The sequence below is a fragment of the Crinia signifera genome, chromosome 5 (assembly GCF_055691185.1).
Source record: "Crinia signifera chromosome 5, ASM5569118v1, whole genome shotgun sequence".
Lineage (NCBI taxonomy): Eukaryota > Metazoa > Chordata > Amphibia > Anura > Myobatrachidae > Crinia > Crinia signifera.
In genome coordinates, this window is record NC_139221.1 from 291555311 (window position 1) to 291576490 (window position 21180).

General features: G+C 44.2%; 1 protein-coding gene across 5 annotated transcripts in view; it reads left to right on the forward strand.

Annotated features, from left to right (window-relative positions):
• Window positions 1-21180, forward strand: part of ARHGAP21 (Rho GTPase activating protein 21) — a 155989-nt gene that overhangs the window by 101033 nt on the left and 33776 nt on the right. For all 5 annotated transcript variants that reach the window (XM_083189263.1, XM_083189261.1, XM_083189264.1 and 2 more), the window contains one exon: window positions 20484-20594. In XM_083189263.1, the coding sequence (XP_083045389.1) occupies window positions 20484-20594 (111 nt within the window). The remainder of the gene's footprint in view (window positions 1-20483; window positions 20595-21180) is intronic.

A 21180-nucleotide genomic window follows, 5' to 3' on the forward strand; every position in this document is an offset into this window, starting at 1 on the left:
TATATCACTCATGAGTTTTTTTTTTTATTTTTTATATGGACTACATATTTTCCGCTTAAGTTTGCTTATTTGTCCTCAATTTTGGTTTTGGTATGCTTATAATGTACTTAGTCCTTTTAACTATTTCTAATGGAAAAGGAATTTTGGTACTTGTTTCCTAGCACGGCCACCACGATTTCTATCGTGGTGGTCGTGTCGGAAAAAAACGCGTCGGTCGCGTCGGGTGCATACCAAAACGCACACAACGCGATGTACCCGATTTCTCCATAGGCTTCAATGTTAAAATAATTTAACATTGAAGCCTATGGAGAAATCGGGTCCATCGCGTCTCCATAGGCTTCAATGTTAAATTATTTTAACATTGAAACTGAGTACATTTAACATAGAAAAAAAAGGTAAATGGCCCAATATGGGCCATTTCTCATTGGCTATGGCCCCGGCATGTGTGTAAAAAATAATGGCCCCCCATTGTGGCCGCCACCCCCACGATTGGCGCAAACCCGAAGCGTGGCGAGCGCAGCGAGCCCGCGAGGAGACGCGGATACCTGTGAAGCCCGCGAGGGACGCCCCTCGTGGGCTTGACAGGTATCCGCGTCCCCACGCGGGGCTCGCCACGCTTTGGGCTCGGTGGCTCGCTACGCTCGCCACACTATGTATTCTCAACTCCACGCCGACGTGGATAGTAGGGGAATGAAAAGGTCGGAGGACGCGCTGCGCTCGCCACGCTTCGGGTTCGCGTCAATCGTGGGGGTGGCGGTCACAATGGGGGGGCCATTATTTTTTACACACATATGACGGGGCCATACCCAATGAGAAATGGCCCATATTGGGCCATTTCCCATTTTTACCTATGTTAAATGCACTCCTTTTCAATGTTAAAATATTTTAACATTGAAGCCTATGGACAAATCAGGTCCATCGCATAGGCTTCAATGTTAAAATATTTTAACATTGAAGCCTATGGAGAAATCTGGGGCATCGTGTCGGACGCGCATAGGCTTCAATGTTAAAATAATTTAACATTGAAGCCTATGGGGAAATCGCGGGCATCGTGTGCCTTAAAGTTAAGGCACACGATGCCCGCGATTCTGGCCGTGCTAGGAAACAAGTACCGGAATTTTATATAAAGTCAGAAATAAGCATAATAAGGCATGGCGCAGGCAAGCCTATGGGACCGGTGTTGTACCCTTTTAGCTCTAAGGGGGGTATTCAATACCCGCCGCAATTTCCGACGGGGGAAATCCCGACAGCATTGAAGAGGCATCTTGTCAGAATGGACCCAACTTTAAAAGCTGTCGGGCCCATTTTGCCGAGAACGGCCGTGGACCGGCAGACTGGACATAGAATCCCATCTGCCGATAAACAGGCGAGTGGGCAGAAAACGGCCTGGGTCACGACTGTCGGGACCTGGTTTTGAATACCCACCTAAATTGTGTACTTTGTCTGCAATTTCGCTCCGTTTTCCTCCAATGTGCTGTTTTTCCTAAAATTTTGTCTTAGTTCGCATATAGTGTGCTAGGTATTTGGGATTAGTGTTTTGGCACGCCGAAGATAGCGGCACACTAATAAACAAGGCTATTTAGTGCAAATTGCAGTTTGACGTCTGGACAAATTATGAGAACGGCCCATGTCCATAATGGCCTCTCTAGGTTCTCTTATAGATGTTTTGTTTGTTTTTAAGCCATTTATGTTCAGTTTATACCTTTTAACTGAGGCTGTGCCTGACAATTACATAATGCAGTGTTCCATTCAGTTCAGCCCACACTGCGCGTAATGTGTGTGTTAAAGTCGTGATGACTATTTGTTTATTATGTAGGTTTTCATGTAAATGTCTTCCCGTATCCGCTGTTACCCCCCGATAGTTCAACCTACAGAATAAGTATAAGCGTTTTACGCATTTATGTTTGTGGCTTATAAAATAAAGCAGTGCTTTTGTTAAACCTATTTTAAGATTAATTATTTTTAAATAAACTGTCCAACTAGCAAATGAAAGTAAAGATTTTGGCCTATTACGTGAAACATATTCTCGGCAATGTCCCATTTACCACAGGCATCCATATTCAGTCACAGCTCCATGACGAAGGCCTCGCTATACTCCTTATTACATGGTCAATCAATATATTTTTTGCAGCGTAATTATTTCTGCAACTCCCTGTGCACCTAGGCCCTCATTCAGATGTGGCTGGAGTTCCTGTCACCGCTGCTCCTGAGGGAACCCTAATATAGTAATGCAGCAGGAGACTTCACGCCTCCCTCTGCATTACTGATCTCAGCTGCATCCTAGGACACCGTATCGGATCATCTAGAACACCATTGGTCGGCTGCTTGACCCGTGGGTCGAACAAGCCGGCCTCTGCTGCTTCTACCTGGAGGCCAGGAAATCTCTGCCCTCTGATGGAGTTCCCGGCCTCTTCTTTCGCCTGCATCAGTGACTATATGGCTTTGCAGCCCCTAAATTTCATCAAACTGTCAGTCTCTGACCATCTGATACCGTCCTGCAATCAGTTGTGGTTGCAGTGTCTGCGTCCAACTATCGGTACTTTGTGCAGGACACCTTCTGTACATGAACGAACGGTCTTGCACATGCATTAAGTACTGCTAATTGGATGCAGCAACTGTAACCACACCTGAATCCCCCCCCCCATACTGAGGTATTATATATGGTTTAGTCAGAAAGTAGAATTTTCTATTTAGAGGAATTGCACAAGGTGCCTTAATAAGACGGAGGCGGACATTTTACCTAGTGAACATCATTCACCAGAATGCAGCCTTATCCATTCACTGTTGGCATCATTGAGGTTAAGACAAATTTTCAGTTCATTATAGTAAGCTACAGACTTGTGACCCTTTGTTGTTAAATTTGGTAAGCGATTGTCCGCTTTCATTTACGGACAGATTCTTATGTGAACTTTTATGGCTGCATACAGATGTTCTGGCGCTCGTGTTATGGGTTCTGCCTGTATATAGATAACTGATCTCCCTTACTGGATAAAATCCTTGCCATGTAGCAGTTTACCTTACGCTCTCATGCCGCACGCACACTCCTCTCTTATGACTGGAAGAATTCTACCCTATTGCACTGCTTGACATGATACGACAGGCTTAGGAAGGTTACACAAAGATCAAACATTGCGTAAAATTTGGGTTTGGCTCTGTTTAAACAGTAATACGTCTTTTACGTTTGACAAGCGTGGCAGTGGGCCAGGTCTGGTGAGGGCAGGGGCAGAGTTGCACACTCCTGCGTACTGTTAACTATCCACGTGAGGTAAAGGGGAAGTCACTCAGACTGCCGTGCTTGTACCTTGGTAGGGCAAATGGCAAGCATTCAGCAGTCTATTGAGCAGGTAACTGTGTAGAGGCCAGGTACCATTCCATCAGTAGCGGAGAGAAATATGGTAATCCTAAACCATATTATAAGCCATGAGTAGAAGATTGGGTCTAGTAACCATGTAATTACATTAGCCCATGTCAAAGAAACCCGTCATTAAAACAATTGATTATTCTGACCATGTAGATAGATGTATCTATATAACTCTGGTTCTGTGGGAGAAAATGTTGCCCATTTCAAATCATCCTGGGAAGATCCAAATCCTGCATCTTTGGACAGGAGATCGGGTCAGACCAATCGAATGGATTTAATACAGTCAAGTTATACTTGGTTCTTGCCATCTCTTGAAATGTGTAAACATTTCTGTGTTCTATTCTACCAGTGCATGTTGTGAGAATGTATAAATGAGTTGTGAAATTAGGCATTGCATGTCTTATACTAAAGATCTATGAATTCCTACTTTTAATAGACTATTGTAGTTCCTCGAACTCCATACCAAATGGGGTAACGCTATGTTCAGGTGAGCACAGACAGGGAAAGTAAATACTCCCTGAAGGTTGATTTGGTGACTCACGCTGGTGTCTTTCCTGCGTCTGACTAAGGCAGTTGTAGTCTATGTGACTGTGGGAATTTTTGTGTGTCAGTAGCTTACCTGTTCCCAGCAAGTCAGGAGGGTACTGCAGGACACTGTTCAATCTTCGGGGTTACTCGATGCTGCTTCCAGTAGAAAACACCATGTCAGGAGACACTTGAATAGAAGGCATGTATACTGGACATGGCGCCAGTACATGCATGATCTCTCTTCTGAGCCTCGCATCTATTGTAGACTTGCCGTGTAAAGGAGAGCATTGTTCAGGAGCATTGAGGAAGATTTTTTACACTGGCCTACTGTCACCCTCCTTCCCTAAAATATGACGTGCATTCATTCAAGGTAAGATCCTACTCAACGAAGGGTTAGTATTAGTTTTTTTGGTACTTATGTATTATCTGGGCTCCCATGTTAAATGCACCCCATTTTTTCATACCCCTGCTATCCAACTACGCATGGAGTTGATTTTATAGAGCGCTCGCCACCGTGCCCGAAGCGTGGTGAGCGCAGCGAGCCCCACGAGGGGACACGGTCTCATGAGAAAAACAGGAGCCCAGATATTACATAAGTACCATTTGTTTTTAATACTACCTATTACTATGTCAGATCTGATTAAAAAAAAGCAACGCCGCTTCGCCATAATTTCTGTGCCCCGTGTGACAATCCTTCGATGTCCATATTATGCAGGTTGAACGAAACCACTGTTTGGCCTCATGGAAACTTTTTGGGGATCATTTCTTGGGTGATGAAACTGAAGCGTGACACTTTGTCACACAGGCTAATTTATGGGGTTAAGTATAACCTGGTGAAAGTAGGGTGTGGACCAACCTGATAGGCAGCCTGGTCCCTTCAGTCTGTTGGTCTTTGTAGTTCTTGTATAGATCCAGAACGGGTATCTAGTGCTGAATTAGGGGAAATCAGAGCTGATTCCTGGCAATGGCTGAACCAAAGAGACGAGGAACATCTGTAGAGCCCTGAGGAACATCTGTAGAGCCCTGAGGAACATCTGTAGAGCCCTGAGGAACATCTGTAGAGCCCTGAGGACCATCTGTAGAGATGCAGAGCATTGATACTGCATAGTGTTAGCTCATTTATAGTAAGTTTGAATTTGAGCGCTGAAATGGAAATGTAAGATGATATAAAGTATAGAAAAGCCAGAAGTGAGGGTAGTTTACCTGTGGTAAAATAAAGATGAGAAAAAAATAAGAAAAAATAGAGATGAAGAATAACAATAGGTTTTTATTCCATCTAACCAACTAGATGGATGGATGGTTGGAGGAAAGTTGGTCTATACCAGTAGCGTCTCGGTGGCTGTGTACACCCAATATATCTGAGAAATGCAACGCTCACATACATATTGTGTCAGCACTGTAGGACAGGCCATGCAGATTTGTCAGCATGTTTGGCTGCGTGTTCCTGCGACCCACCGGCTTCCCATACGCTGACTGCAGGGACTAATATCACAGCTGGATGGGCAATTTCAAATGACCACCTAGTTGTGTAAATTATTGGAACCAATAACCACAACACATCTTACACATGGGATTCCTGATACCTATATGTTTATTTCTGTAGATCATAGCACACCCTTCTAAGTTCTTTCACATGGGATTCTGATTGATTAATAGGCGTGTGCTAAATATTTCATACAGCATGACTCAATCCATATATAGAATAGAATTTACTAACAAATTGCAATGGCTTTAATGGGACCTGTTGCTATAGATATATATGTGTGGGAGGGTACAAAAGGGGAAGAAAAAAAAACACCTGTCATAAGACTGGCCAGCCACTGATTGGCTGAGAGAGCTCTCTCAGCCAATCAAAGGCTGGCCAGTCTTTTGAAAAGGTTTTTTTTTCTTCTTTTAATTCTCCTGCCTGTCCTGTCATTCACGGTCTGCTTCCCACCCCGGTGCCTGACCCTCAGCAGCTGCCACCTGCCCGGACCTGCAGATAAGTGTGTTCCAGCAGTGCTTCACCGCTGTCACATACCTACAGAATCAGACCCAATACATCGCGGGTGCTAAAAAGCACTCCCAATGTGTCGCTAATGGATCTGATCCGATAAATCCTATGTGTAGGAGGTTCAATCTGTAGAGTCCGACCCGATGTGCACAGGACCGCCCATCGGATGAAATGTCAAACACGTGCAATTTGATCTGATTTATCGGCCAGATCCGTTGGGATCGGACCAAATTGCAGTAGTGTATGGGGTCCTTAACAGTCAATGACGGTGCTAGATAAATGGCAGGTGCTGATTGATTGCTTTGCACGGCTTCTCACAGTGTCTCACTCAGAGTCTTGATACATTTTCCCCAGAATGTTTGAGTGCACTCTACAGCTATCATCACTAAATAATGGTCTGATTGGAACCTTATCACACACACACACACTGCTAGAAATTACAGTTGGTGGTAGTTTGCGCTACTGTTGATAACATTTGAACCATGTGCTCACCTACGGTAACTAAGTATTGGTGGTTGCTGTTGGTAGAACGCAAGTTGTGGAGGCACAGAAGTAAAATGGATACAGGTACCAGAGTCTAATGGCACAATATGAACAGCAAAATAATCAATGGAAAAATATAAGTAATGGAATGCAGTGAACACTAAGGCGGATAAACACAGATTGGCTTTTATTCAAAATGAGTTGAGCTGTATAATTAGCATCATAATTACACTATAGTAAGTGTGGTTGTAGCTGGTGTTTAGCATCAGCTGGGATCCTGAGGTATGATGTCCTTGTGTTCAGTTAACCCCTTCACGACATTTGACGTATATATACGTCATGGCCGGGAAGTACTTCCCGACCGTTGACGTATATATACGTCATGGCTTAAAACTGTCACTGCGTCTAGAGACGCAGTGACAGAGGGGCGATGTCTGCTGTCCCTGACAGCAGACATGTCCGTGCATGCCCAGGGGGGGCTGCGATGCCGCCCCCCCGTCGGCGATCGCTGTGATTGGCTGTTCAGTGTGAACAGCCATTCACAGCGTTTTCTGTGTCACCGGCGAATAACGTTCGCCGGTGACACGGGATCGGAGGTGATTGGTGCTGTAAAGTACAGCACCAATCACCGCGGGGTGTAAGGGTGACACTGGTGTCACCCCACCTCACCCCGCCCGCCCCCAAAGGCCGTGATTGGTTCGTCGGACCGACGGACCAATCACAGCCAAGGAGGGGGATTTAAACTAACGGTGACTGCACTGCAGACGCCATTCCGGTCTGGAATAGCGTGCAGTGCGGTCACCGTGCCCAGCTGCCGCCACTACTGACCAGAACCCATCCAAATACTTACCTGATCACTGCCTAGATATTGCTTATTCTTGTGACATCTTGTGACATCCTGTGATATCTTGTGCTGCTGCGAGTTATTAGATAGAGAGAGAGAGATAGAGAGAGATAGAGAGGCCTAGTGCTATATTTTGTGCTGCTGCAGTGAGATAGAGAGAGATAGAGAGAGATAGAGAGAGATAGAGAGAGATAGAGAGAGATAGAGAGAGATAGAGAGAGATAGAGAGAGATAGAGAGAGATAGAGAGAGATAGAGAGAGATAGAGAGAGATAGATAGAGAGATAGTGACAGATTGTGCTATATATTTTTTATATAACTGAAAGAGATAGAGAGAGATAGAGAGAGATAGAGAGGCCTAGTGCTATATTTTGTGCTGCTGCAGTGTGATAGAGCTATAGATAGATAGAGAGAGATAGAGAGATAGAGAGTGATAGAGAGATAGTGACAGATTGTGCTATATATTTTTTATATAACTGACTGCTGCCCCCCCTTTTGTGCTGATCAGTATAAATTAACTGATCAGCAACTTTTTGGGGGCGCAGGTTTTTTTTTATATATATATATACCTGTCAGTGCTGCTGCTGCAGTGTCATAGAGTGATAGATAGTGAGAGATAGAGATATAGAGAGAGATAGTGACAGAGAGTGATAGAGAGTGCTAAATTTTGTGTCTGCTGCCCCCGCCTTTTGTGCTGATCACTATATCTGAGGTGATCAGCAACTTTTTGGGGGTACAGAGGTTTTTTTTTTATATATATACCTGTCAGTTGCTGCCAGTTGCACTGTCAGTTGCACCAAAGGTTGTGCACCTGCTGCCCCTCACTGGTAATCAGTGTCGCATCACTGATCACCTTTTTTTATTTTTTGTGAGTGCTGTGGGGTCTTTTTTAAAATTTTTTTTTACACACACTGTGATTTTGTGTGTGTCCTGTGGCCACTGTGCGCTGATCAGTGACGTACATCACTGATCAGCTTTTTCGGCACAGGGTTGATCTATTTTTTTTTTTTTTTGATCAAATTCCTGTTGCCTTTGAGCGCTGTTCAGTGACGGACGTTACTGACCAACATCTGTGCTCAATTTTTGGCGCAGGACCTTTTTTTTTTTTTTAACCCCTTCCATTTTTTTTTTAACCCCTTCCATTTTTTTTTTTAACCCCTTCCATTTTTTTTTTTTTTTTTAACCCTTCAATTTTTTTTTTTTTGGTATTTTTTTTTTCTGCACTACATACACACTACACACTACATACCCCCCGGGTTGAAATAAAGTTTGTACCCCCCCCTACACTATACACGTGTTGAAACATTTCACTACCAGTAACACAAAAATATAAATGTCATCCCAAATGTCATCCCAGTCATCCAGAAGAATGTATTCAGTGGAGGAGGCATATGCCATGCTTGCCTCTGACTCTGACACAGCAAGTGAGGCAAGCGGGGAATTTGAAGGATTCGTCTTAAGCTCTTCTTCCTCCTCTGGTGATGAGGGACCCCCTCAAAGACGCCCCCGTAGAGCAGCTGAGACCCCCCCCCCCAATAATTGATCTCGTATGGACCCCACCACCAGACAATTTTGAGCCCCAGGTTCCTGAGTTTTTGGCCATCCCAGGAATCCAATTTGATTCAACAGGTCTCAGAGAAATTGACTTTTTCAAATTATTTTTCTCTGATGATTTAATAAATTTAATGGTGGACCAAACTAATTTATATGCCCAGCAGTTTATTGCTCAAAACCCCACGTCATCATTTGCTAGGTGGACCCCTGTAGATGCAGTAGAGATGATGACGTTTTGGGGTCTGGTGTTACATATGGGCATAGTAAAAAAGCCACAAATTAGGCAATATTGGAGTACAGATGTTCTGTACAGCACCCCATTTCACCGTATGGCCATGCCCCGGGCTCGTTTTGAGGCAATCCATAAATTTATACATTACACCGATAATGCACAGTGCCCACCCAGAGATGATCCCACCTTTGACAGGCTATTCAAAGTCAGGCCGGTCATTGATCATTTCAGTGCCAAATTTGCAGAGCTATACATCCCTGATAAATGTATTAGTATCGACGAGTCCCTTATACATTTTAAAGGAAGGGTTAAATTCCGCCAGTACCTTCCCAGTAAGAGGGCAAGGTATGGCCTAAAAATGTATAAGCTGTGTGAAAGCACCACAGGGTACACCCACAAGTTTAGGGTATATGAAGGGAAGGATTCAAGAATTGAACCACCAGAATGCCCCCCCTCCCTCGTAGGTGTTAGTGGAAAAATTGTCTGGGATTTAATGCACCCCTTCCTGGATAAGGGTTATCACCTCTATGTGGATAACTTTTACACCAGCATCCCCCTGTTTAAGGCCCTTGGTTCAAGAGGTACAGCAGCTTGCGGTACTGTGCGCAAGAACCAAAGAGGCCTCCCCAAAACGCACATTGCCCAAGTAATGAGAAGGGGTGAAAGCAGGGGAATATGCACCGAAAATATGTTGTTGGTCAAATATAAGGACAAGAGGGATGTCCTTATACTGACAACAATTCATGGAGACAGTACCACCTCCATCCCTGTACGAGGTACCAGTACCCACACCTCAAAACCAAATTGTATCCTAGATTACAATAAGTACATGGGCGGAGTGGATCTTTCAGATCAGGTACTGAAGCCGTACAGTGCCCTGCGGAAAACAAATATCTGGTACAAGAAGCTGGCCGTGTATATCATCCAGATGGCACTGTATAACGCTTACGTGCTATTCCGTTCTACCGGCCAGAGGGGGACATTTATGCACTTTCAAGAGGAAGTCATAAAGAGCCTAATATTTGGGAATCAGCAGGCAGAGGGCCCCAGTACTTCTAGTACTGGCCCCCGTATTGTACCAGGGCAGCATTTTCCCAACGAAATCCCCTCCACTGCAAGAAAGGGCAGGACACAAAAAAGGTGCAAAGTTTGCTATAAAAAGGGAATAAGAAAGGAAACTATTTTCCACTGTGAAACTTGCCCCGACAAACCCGGCCTATGTATAAAGGAGTGTTTCAAAATATACCACACATCTATGGATTATTAGGTTCATCATTTCACCGTGCTTCGGGGGTCTTGCTAATGCCACATAGCACCCACCATTCATTCCACCAGAATCTGAGCTGCAAAATCCAAAAATCACTCATTCCCTTCTGAGTCCTGCCATGCACCCAACTGGTATTTTTTGGTCACATGTGAGGCATTGCCGTACTCTGGAGAAATGGGGGCACAGATTTTGGGGTGCTTTGTCTCCTTCATTCCTTGTGAAAATGAAAAATTTTGAGCCAGAAGTACATTTTTGTGTAAAAAAATTATTTTTTTCATTTTCACTGCCCAGTTGTACCAAAATTGATGAAACCCCTGGGGGTTTGAAATGTACACTATACCCCTAGATGAATTCCCTGAGGGGTGTAGTTTGCAAAATGGGGTCACTTGTGGGGGGGTTCCACTGTATTGGTGCAACATAGCACCCACCATTCATTCCACCAAAATCTGTGCTGCAAAATCCAAAAATCACTCCTTCCCTTCTGAGTCCTGCCATGCACCCAACTGGTATTTTTTGGTCACATGTGAGGCATTGCCGTACTCGGGAGAAATTGGGGCACAGATTTTGGGGTGCTTTGTCTCCTTCATTCCTTGTGAAAATGAAAAATTTTGAGCCAGAACTGCATGTTTGTGTAAAAAAATGTAATTTTCCATTTTCACATCCCAGTTGTACCAAAATTGGTGAAACCCCTGGGGGTTTGAAATGTACACTATACCCCTAGATGAATTCCCTGAGGGTGTAGATTGCAAAATGGGGTGACTTGTGGGGGAGGTTCCTAACTTTTAGCACTTATGGTGCCTAGAAACCTACATGGTGCCTAAAAAAAAATCTCATAAAAAGGAGGCTCCAAAATCAAGTAGGTGCTCCTTCTATTATGAAGCCTGTGGTTTGGTCAACGTGCGCACTAGGGCCACATATAGGATATTTTTGAAAACAAAAGAATTGGGGGAATCAATTTTTAGTCACATTTCTCTATTAAAATCTACTGTATTCGTTAGAAAAATGTATTAAAATTGAAACTCTGCAAAAAAAAAGAAATTTTGAAATTTCACCTACACTTTGTTTTAATTCCTGTGAAACACCTAAAGGGTTAACAAACTTCCAAAATGCTGTTTTGAATACTGTGAGGGGTGCAGTTTTTGAAATGGCATCATTTATGGGGGTGTCTCACATACAAGTCCCTCAAAGTCACATCAAAACTGAACTGGTCCCTAAAAAAATCAGTGTTTGAAATTTTCATGAAAATTTGAGAATTTGCTAGTCATATTTGAAGCCTCCTAGTGTCCAAAAAAATGAAAAGGAGGTTGAAATAATGATTGCAACATAAAGTAGACATATGGTCTTTGTTAGTTATTAACTATTTTAAGTGGTATGATTATATGTCTCACAAGCAGAAAATGTGACATTTTGCATATTGCTAAATTTTCCATTTTTTCACGATATTTTGGTATTTTTCACAAAAAAACACAGACTGTATCGACGAAAATTTACCACTAACTTGAAGTACAATGTGTCACGAGAAAACAATCTCAAAATCACTGGGATAAGTAAAAGCAAAAAAAAGTTATCCCCACTTAAGTGAGACATGTCAGATTTGAAAAAAAGGGCTCTGTCATGAAGGCACAAACTGGCTCTGTCATGAAGGGGTTAATATCAGAAGGATCCCAGGCCAGGGTGTGTATCAGAGGGGGTTATTCTAGTTCACTCTTTCTGACAAAATCCTTCTTAGATGGACAAAACCATGTGCAGTGCAGGTGGGGCAGGTGTTACTTGTGCAGAGAGAATTAGATTTGGGTGGGGTTTTACTTCAAAGTGAGATCTATATTGCAGTGTAAAATAAAGCAGTCAGTATTTTCCCTGCACAGAAACAAAATAACTCACCCAAATCTAATTCTCTCTGCACATTTTACATCTGCCCCCCTGCAGTGCACATGGTTTTGTCCATCTAAGAAGGATTTTGTCAGAAAGAGTGAACTAGAATAAGGCCCAGTGTGTGGAAACAAGGAGCATTAAACAGCAATGATGGATACACACACCTTCACAATCCCTCGGCGGATCAGGTTAAATCCTCCCCATCAGCCCAGTATTGCATCTCCAGCTTGACCTCCGGTCACTGGAGACTCAACAATATACCGGGAGTCTCCCGCAGGATGTGAGGCAGCTACGGTGGACAATTTGATTTTCAGCCCAATGAATGTTAGTGGGGTCATTTAGTTGGAGTCTAATGTTTCTGCACCATCAGGAAAGGGGTAACGTTCAGCACATTTGCTGAAAATGGTAGAAAAAACAAGCAAAGTGATAAAATACACGCCCTGTGTAAATATCCTGACATTTATATTGCTATGGGAGATAAGAGTATACCAGTCAAGGGTATAGAAGTTAGAAATGTAAAACCGCCAAGAGGAATAACTGCAGCACCCGCTCACTGTCACTTCAGTCACAACTTATGTGTTTTTCACACATCTCTATTTCTTTTATATTTCTGAAATTGAGATTTTTTATTTAAATAAAGTATTCTGGTCCACACGCAAAGCTGCAAAGTTAGCAGCTTTGCAGTGGTTTAAATGCCACCTGCGCAAACGGGCAAGCCATTGCACAAGCTTACAAGGGAAATGGATGTAAGGTACTTTAGTTCTGAGGGTGCATACTACAAGGGCTAATAGGACTGCTTGTGATGCTTCTCTGCCACCAGTAGAAGGAGTCGTCACATTATAGGTCAAGTGGAGGCGTTGCCCAAAGCAAACTATCAGATACTCATTTTTCTAATAAATAAAATGGTAGCTTGAACCTGGTTGGTTGATCAACGCAACACCACAACTTGTGAGAAGAGTGATACATTTCCCCCTATTTACTTCCAGAGATCTTTACGGTCTCTACTCGGCTACTATACATGTAACACAGAGGTGGGTTTGTAAGAGGGATGAGTATGTTAATAGGAGATAACGTTTTCCTTTGGTTGGCATAGCTTTGTACTATTGTATTTAAAATAGTTTGGCAGCAAGGGGCTGATATTTGTGCATTGGAATTCATTTTTTTCCTATTGCCTCCATTGCTGTATGCAATTTAACATTGCTGTACAGTTATGCGCTTCATTCATCCTCCAGATTAGCTGCCTTACACACTTTAGGGGTTATTGGCCCCCCCCGCGCATCGCAGTCACATTTCTGTGCATGTGCAGACACAGGGTGCGAGTCGGCACGGCAAATTACATGTATGCCGTCCCGCTTACACCTAGCAGTGCGGGCGTGGGGCAGCGGCAGGGGGCACAGCCCATGGGAATGCACTGCATTTCATGGGCATTCCTTTGAAAACACAGAGTGTTGCCATGTAAATCGGCCGGTGGTGCAGGGGGACGGGCAGCTGACATCAGCTGCCCACATGAGTGCAGCGCAGTTTAAAACTCAAATAGGGGAGACACACCAACTGCCATTCCAAACTGACTCACTTGCAGTTATTGTTTCTCCCATTTTTGAATTATGAACTGTGCTGTAGCCACTCCCCTGAAGCCAGGACTGGTTATAATATTAAAGATTGACACCTCAAAATGTTCACATGACTCGAAACCCCCCCCCCCCACCCCCCCAAAAATTGGCGACACATGAGCAGGTAGACTGCATCCCCTCTCAAGACTTTGTTCGCTTGCAATACTTTGGGCTCATGTGCCTTGCTCCTGGGCACATCTGTATGCAGATAACCTTTTGACAGCTGCTAAGGTAGTTTTTGATTCGTTATTTTTCTATCCTATAGATCTGCTAGAGCTGCAAGCACCTGTTGTTTCTTCCTTTTGTCCTTTAATGTTATTAGTTCTCAGTCCAGACAACCTGCAGTTTTGTGATCTATAGCGGCTTAAGTCCTTTAGCTTCTAACAAGTGTTTTATCTTTGGATGCTTTCAGATTGTTGTGAGTGGCAGTGGCTGTGCTCAGCTGTAATAATGAGGAGGCTCGACTCAGCTTCTCACGACCTGGAAAGCCGCATCCTGCTCTTCCCAACATCTGTGCAAAATAATTTGCGGTCCCCTTACCACAACAAACGCTGGTTGTACTAGCATATGTGGCAGATGTCTGTATAAGTTGTCTGGGTTTTTTCCCCAAAAAATAGCGCTCATTTTGGCCCATCTGAGAGATATAATCCAGTGTGTAGGGTGCAAACTACAAACAACAAACCATGCTCATTCCCGTGAGTTGCTGCGCTGGGGAGCGAAGTAGCTGCTGCAGAAGCAGTTACCCCTCTCTCTCTCCCTGCTTGATGTGTAGGGGGGTGGGAGAAGGGTGATCGATCGCATCCACCCACCGCTGGCACCCATCAGTCCTCTGTGCAATGCGTGCGGCCATACAATAACTAGAATTTTTTTTTAAGGAGGGGGGCTGGTCCTCCCTTCATTGGCCAGTTCTCCTTCCAGCACAGCTATTGATGCCCCTGGCACCATGTCAATATCCTTAATATCTACACATTCACAATGATGTAATCTGAAATGTCGACATTATGAGAAGGCCGATGGTTAGTTGCTACCAGGAGAGTTGGGGTTAGGCTGCAGGGGTGTAGGGGGAATAGGGGAGAAATACTTACTTACAGATGGATGCACAGATGTGTGCACGAACAGGTATGTGGCCATGTCATAACATACCGCACCCATATAACTTCTGTTGTGCGTCCCCATATTCCTCAGCCATAATTTGTATTTCTGAAGCTCGCACTACCGATTATTTATATATATATATATATTTTTTTTTTGATCGATGCACTAAACTTAAACAGCATTTTTCCCCCAAAATGAGACGCCTCAAGTAAAGAGCTTTTAAATTCATTACATTTTACTGCCTCATTCAGATCTAACGGTCTTCATTCTGTCATAGAAACATAGAATTTGACGGCGGATAAGAACCACTTTGCCCATCTAGTCTCCCACCTGTACCTTGTTAAAACCCTTGATATATTTGAAAGTTTCTATCATGTCCCCCCTTTCCCTTCTCTGCTCTAAACTATACATACTAAGATCTTTTAGTCTTCCCTGGTACGTTTTGTGATGTAGGCCATGCACCATTTTAGTTGCCCTTCTTTGTACAGTCTCTAATGTATTTATATCCTTCTGGAGATATGGCCTCCAGAACTGAACACAGTACTCTAGATGAGGTTGTACCAATGACCTATACAGTGGCATTATTTACTTCTTTATAGGTCATTGGTACGACCTCATGTGACATTAGCTTTTGGCGCCAACCACAATGCTGTGTCTGCCTTTTGAAAAGTGTAATTCCGAGCAATAGCTGCCCATCCTACCTGTTACCATCAGGCTTCCAGTAATTGTCGGTTATTACTGATTAGTCATGCCACAGGCTAATTCATCTTGCCACTTATACCATCCAGAACTACTTTGTACTTTATCTTTTTCCACTTGTCATGTGTAGGTCAGTCTAACTGTTAGAAACCAGAACATTGTGACGTTCCAGGTCGCTGATGGGCAGACGCATAATGGCTGAATAGCAGTGCTAGCCTTCACTGGAGGAACAAGAAGCACTACTGGAGACCTTATTGGACACTTTTCATTGCTGGATTTGAATTATGCATATTACATTTGGACATTAACATTTGAATTATAGGCGCCATATAATTATTATTTTATTTTTTTTGCATTGAATGCGTACTACATTTTAGTGACATGGCAATCACTGTGTGAATGGTAATGGGTATACAGATACTACTAAATCAAAGCCTTACATGACCAAGGTACCAGAAGCAGCTTCTGGTTTCAAACAGTCACAACCAATTGCTGTGACCTGGAATCTCCCATAATCCTTCTGGGGGTCGAGCTTTTAGCCATGCGGCCCGACTCTATGGAACGCGCTTATCCACACAGTTCGAGAGACTCCCCACTTTAGAATCCTTCAAAAACAGACGCAAGACTTTCCTGTTTACTCAAGCATTTCCGTAATTCCCTTAAGTATCGTTTCTGCATAAAAAATGTGTTGAAAAACTCTGCTTATACTCAAGTATATACAGTACTTCTTTGTTGGAAGCCAATTGACCTACCAGTATATTTTTGGATTGTGGGAGGAAACTGGAGTACCCAGAGTAAACCCATGCAAGCACGGGGAGACTATACAAACTCCACACAGTTAGGGCCATGGTGGGTATCGAATCCAGTAACTAACTATAGTGCAAATGCGTGTCTGAGTGTCCCGTCATGCGCTGATGGTACAGCTCATTTCTCCAGAGCCTTTGCCTGATCTGGTCATCCCCCAACAGAGCTACAGTATGAAGATCATGCTACCTTCAGTTACTACATTAACCTGGACGAAATCGGTTATCTGTACTAAATAGCCCTGATGTTAAAATTATCCTTTTCTAGCGAAAGTCGCTGGCTAAATAAGCCCCTATTTTATACTGATGCATATTGTTAGAGAAGGAATAAAAATGCAAATGCCACAAAGCTTAATCCAATTCCGTGAACGTGTGAAGTTTTGTAATATGAACCAAATAAGCCGCCTGCCCTCAGTGTTTAATCACGTCACTGCGTAGGAATATGACTCCGAAATAATTTTGTAATCTTCCATTAAATAAATAGTTCTGTGCCTCCGTTTTCCTTACACCACTGACTAATATTACTATGAATTTTGTTGTGTGAGTGTAGAAAGCTGTAACCTGAAGTCACCGCATTATTTCCTCTGTATGAAGGAAAATAACTTTTACTTCTTCTGCAGTCAGGAAGAAGCAATACAGAGTCACCAGTGGCACGCAGTAGGCATACATGTGCGGTGTGAGAACCTATCAGACCTGTTCTGTCCTCTACCCTAAGGGCAACCAGTGGAAAGTTTCCTCCTCATACTAGTGCAAATAATATGTCAGGGACTCTCACTAGGTAACCCTACCATACAGGTAGAAGGTGGGACAATGCACACAGCGTGCAATGCACTTTAATACAAGCCAGTAAGGTCCCTGTAGTGATACAGATCGAGCCCCTCTCTTTCATTGCTGGCGATCGCTGGTGGAGAGGGACTACATCAGACTAGGATGCGCGTCCCAGTCACCCGGCGGCTGGGCGGCATGACCCTGCCTGTCTCCACGTCAGGGAGACAGGCAGGGTTAGGGGGGTTTTGGGTCGGCGATGGGGTCCGAGGAGGCGTCGGAACGAGGCGCGCGTACGCCTCGTATGTGCGCACAGCCTTCTGGCGGCTGGCAGGGGCTGGTGATAGAATCTCCAGCCCCTGCAAGCACAAGGGGCTCCATCTGTATGTGCAATATACAAGGTGTTTAGAAGGGATGCGGTCATCTATTAGAATGAACTTAGGTCTACAGTCATTAGGTCGACCCCACTAGGTCGACTGGCAGGAAGGTCGACCTGACTTAAGGTCGACATGGGCCAAGGTCGACATGACTTAAGGTCGAATTTGCTGTAGACCTAAATGCAGTCTGACGAATGATCCCATTCCGTTTAGAACCCCTGACCCATTTGTCTGTGGCGGCAGATTAATCATCCTTTGCGTGGCAGTGTAGGCCTGTGTCTTGGTTGTAGCATACAGTAGGTGACAAGGTCCAGCTCTCCCCCCACACCTTGTTACGGTATGTCTGTGCACGGCACTGAGTCACTTTCCTGCAGGCATGTTGTTGTAACGTCATCAGGTAAAATGTGATAACGAAGCAGAGATATTCTTATCTTTGCATGCTTACTATGTAATATGTAAACACATAGGAAATGTATGGCTATGGTGCATAGTGATTAGCACTGCTGCCTCACAACACTGCAGGCCTCATTCCGGTTTGTTGGGGTTTTATTTTTTGCAGTTGAGCAATGATCAGTTGGCTGCACATGCGTCCAGGGCCAGATTAAAGGGAGGTCAAAGGGGGTCAGTACCCCTGGGCCCCCCTCTAGCTAAGGGCCCCCCTTTTTTTTAGCTAAAGGTTTTGTGCATGGGAGTGGGGTAATGCTGCAGCTCTACCTATCTGCCAATGTGGCAGTGATTAATGGTGCTGAGCATTGGGTGCCAAGGCCCCCCCGAATGCTTAATCTGGCACTGCATGCGTCTTGTGCCGCAATAGTCTTGGGACACACGTTGCAGGGAGGAGTTATTTCCAAATGGACAATCGGGGAACAATTGTGGTTTATTTATCAAGTTACAGGGGTATTTGTAAGCGCCTCAGGGTATAGAAGTAGTTTTCTCCCGGCAGGCACCGAAATGTATTCTGGCTGTCCCAATTTATGGGGCGCTCTGGCCTAATACTCCGCCTGGCAACTGATTTGCACCAGGGCCGTTAAGTCATTGCTAGCTGGAGAATTACACATGTGTGAATGTAGCATTCGGTCTGATTCCATGGGATGAGGTCAATAGGTCAACCACTATTGTTCAATACGTGAAAAAGGTTGACATGGGTTTTTCTTGCTTTTTTCTCAAAAAAAAAAAATAAAGGCTTTCAAACTTAACAATCCTTGGTGGACATAGAGGGAGAATATTATGTGTGCCAACCACAGTGAGGGACCGTGCCCGAAGCATGGCGAGTGAAGTGGTATACATGTTTCCTTATTTCGAAGTAGGCACAAAAAAACATGAGACTCATTGACCTATTGCTTGTCAACCTATTGACAACATCGAGTTAAGGCATGTTGACCTTTTACATGTGTCGACCTTTTAACTAATATCAATTATTTTAAGTTGGCGCTCAATGTATAATTTTTATACGCTGCACAAACAAGGCCAGTTGCTACGTCAGGTACGAGTGACTGTGCTGCTATAGCTTTGGAGGTATTGGCGCGTTCTCCATTAGGGATTAGGCTTCTTACCTAAATCTGAATCGCAGAAACATTTAAAAAATAAAATGTGCGTGCATTTATTTCCTGAAGCGTTGTACCAACCCGTGCTGCAGTCCGTGGAGGCCATTGTCTAGTCCATCGTTATCCCTCCACTTTAAACAGAGAAACTTGTGATCATTAGGAGAGAAAAAAAATCACAAAGCGTCTTTAGCAGAGCCCAGAACAAGCGTTTGCTTGTTAGCATTCCCAGGGCTGGATGTGGAGCAGCTCACACCAAGATGAAATCACCTCGGATGCACTGGAAAGCCAGCACTGTGCGCCTGATCCTCCATTTGCTGTATCTGTGCTTGGTGCTGGAGCCTAGTCCTTTATAGGACGCAGATTCTGTGCTGAGTGCTCGGTGCCATAACCTAGTCCTTTATAGGACGCAGATTCTCTGCTGAGAGTGCTCGGTGCCATAGCCTAGTCCTTTATAGGATGCAGATTCTGTGCTGAGTGCCCGGTGCTATAGCCTAGTCCTTTATAGGACGCAGATTCTCTGCCATAGCTTAGTCCTTTATAGGATGCAGATTCTGTGCTGAGTGCCCGGTGCCATAGCCTAGTCCTTTATAGGACGCAGATTCTTTGCTGAGAGTGCTCGGTGCCATAGCCTAGTCCTTTATAGGATGCAGATTCTGTGCTGAGTGCCCGGTGCCATAGCCTAGTTCTTTATAGGATGCAGATTCTGTGCTGAGAGTGCTCGGTGCCATAGCCTAGTCCTTCATAGGACGCAGATTCTCTGCCATAGCTTAGTCCTTCATAGGACGCAGATTCTCTGCCATAGCTTAGTCCTTAATAGGACACAGATTCAGACTTTGGTATCTGATTGTACTGTGATGCCGGGAAGCCTTTGGGTGGTGGATGTGCTTTTTGGTGACCGTTGCACCATGGCACTGCTGGCCATTGAAACCGGTGTTTGCTGGACATGCCTGGACTGTCGGGACTTCTATGTACGGCTAATAGACGATGGTTTTGGTATGTGTTACCTTTTTTGACCATGTGTTGGTGGTGCATTGTGTAGCTTACTGTTGCCTTTTAGGACACTTTGCATTGAAATGTGGATGGATTGTGCGCAACCCCAATTTCTGCATTTCACGCTTTTATAATCCAGGAGACTAGAACTCGGGTGAATTTATTAAAATGGGATGTTGCCCGTAGCAACCAGATTCTTCACATTTAGCGCCTTATAGAAGATAAGATTCGGATTAGTTGATATAGGCAGCATCCCATCTTCAATAGAATCCAATCTTAGTAAGTTTACCCCTCCGTGTCATTGTCATCAGTCATTCTTGTTCTGTTAGGCCACAATCTGAGACTTCTGTATAGTGTTGCTCTAGGCAGCGCCAGATTGGTTGGGTAACCAGTGTATGCATATCGCAGTGTTTCTGTCATAGCCACAGCGCTGTGTAATCCATGGAAATGTTTCCTCTCCCTTGCAGATGAACCCACCAGTCCCAGCATCGAGCATGAGCTGGCAGACATTCCTGCCTGTGCGGTCATCTCTACATCCGCAGTACCAGAGTTACGCCGACACCTCTCACATGACAACGGTAAGCTATTATTTACTTATTTTCAGTTTCTTCTATAGCGCAGCAGATTCCGTTGCGCTTTACAGTTGTAAACAGAGATAAAACAAACTGGGTAACAACAGACAGACTTGGAGGTAGGAGGGCCCTGCTGCAAGCTTACAAGCTATAGGGATATAAGAGGGAAACACAAGGACAGGCACCAGTAATAGCATAGCTTGTAGGTCCAGAAGGGAAGCTATATAATACATCAGTGCCTCATAGGGTTATGCTTGTAGAACTTAAATATGATAGGCTTGCCTGAAGAGGTGAGTTTTCAGGGAACGCTTGAAAGTTTGGAGGCTAGCGGAGAGTCTTATTGTGCGTGGCAGGGCATTCCATAGGATGGGAGAAGCCCGATGAAAGTCCTGTAATAGTGAATGGGAGCTAGTGATCCGTGCAGAAGAGACGCAGATCTTGTGCAGAGCGGAGTGGTCGAGATGGGAGATATTTTGTGATCAGTAGAGAGCTATAAGATGGTGTAGTATGGTTAATAGCTTTATATGCGAGTAGAAGTGTTTTATATTGAATACGGTAAGATACAGGCAACCAATGGAGGGACTGGCAGAGC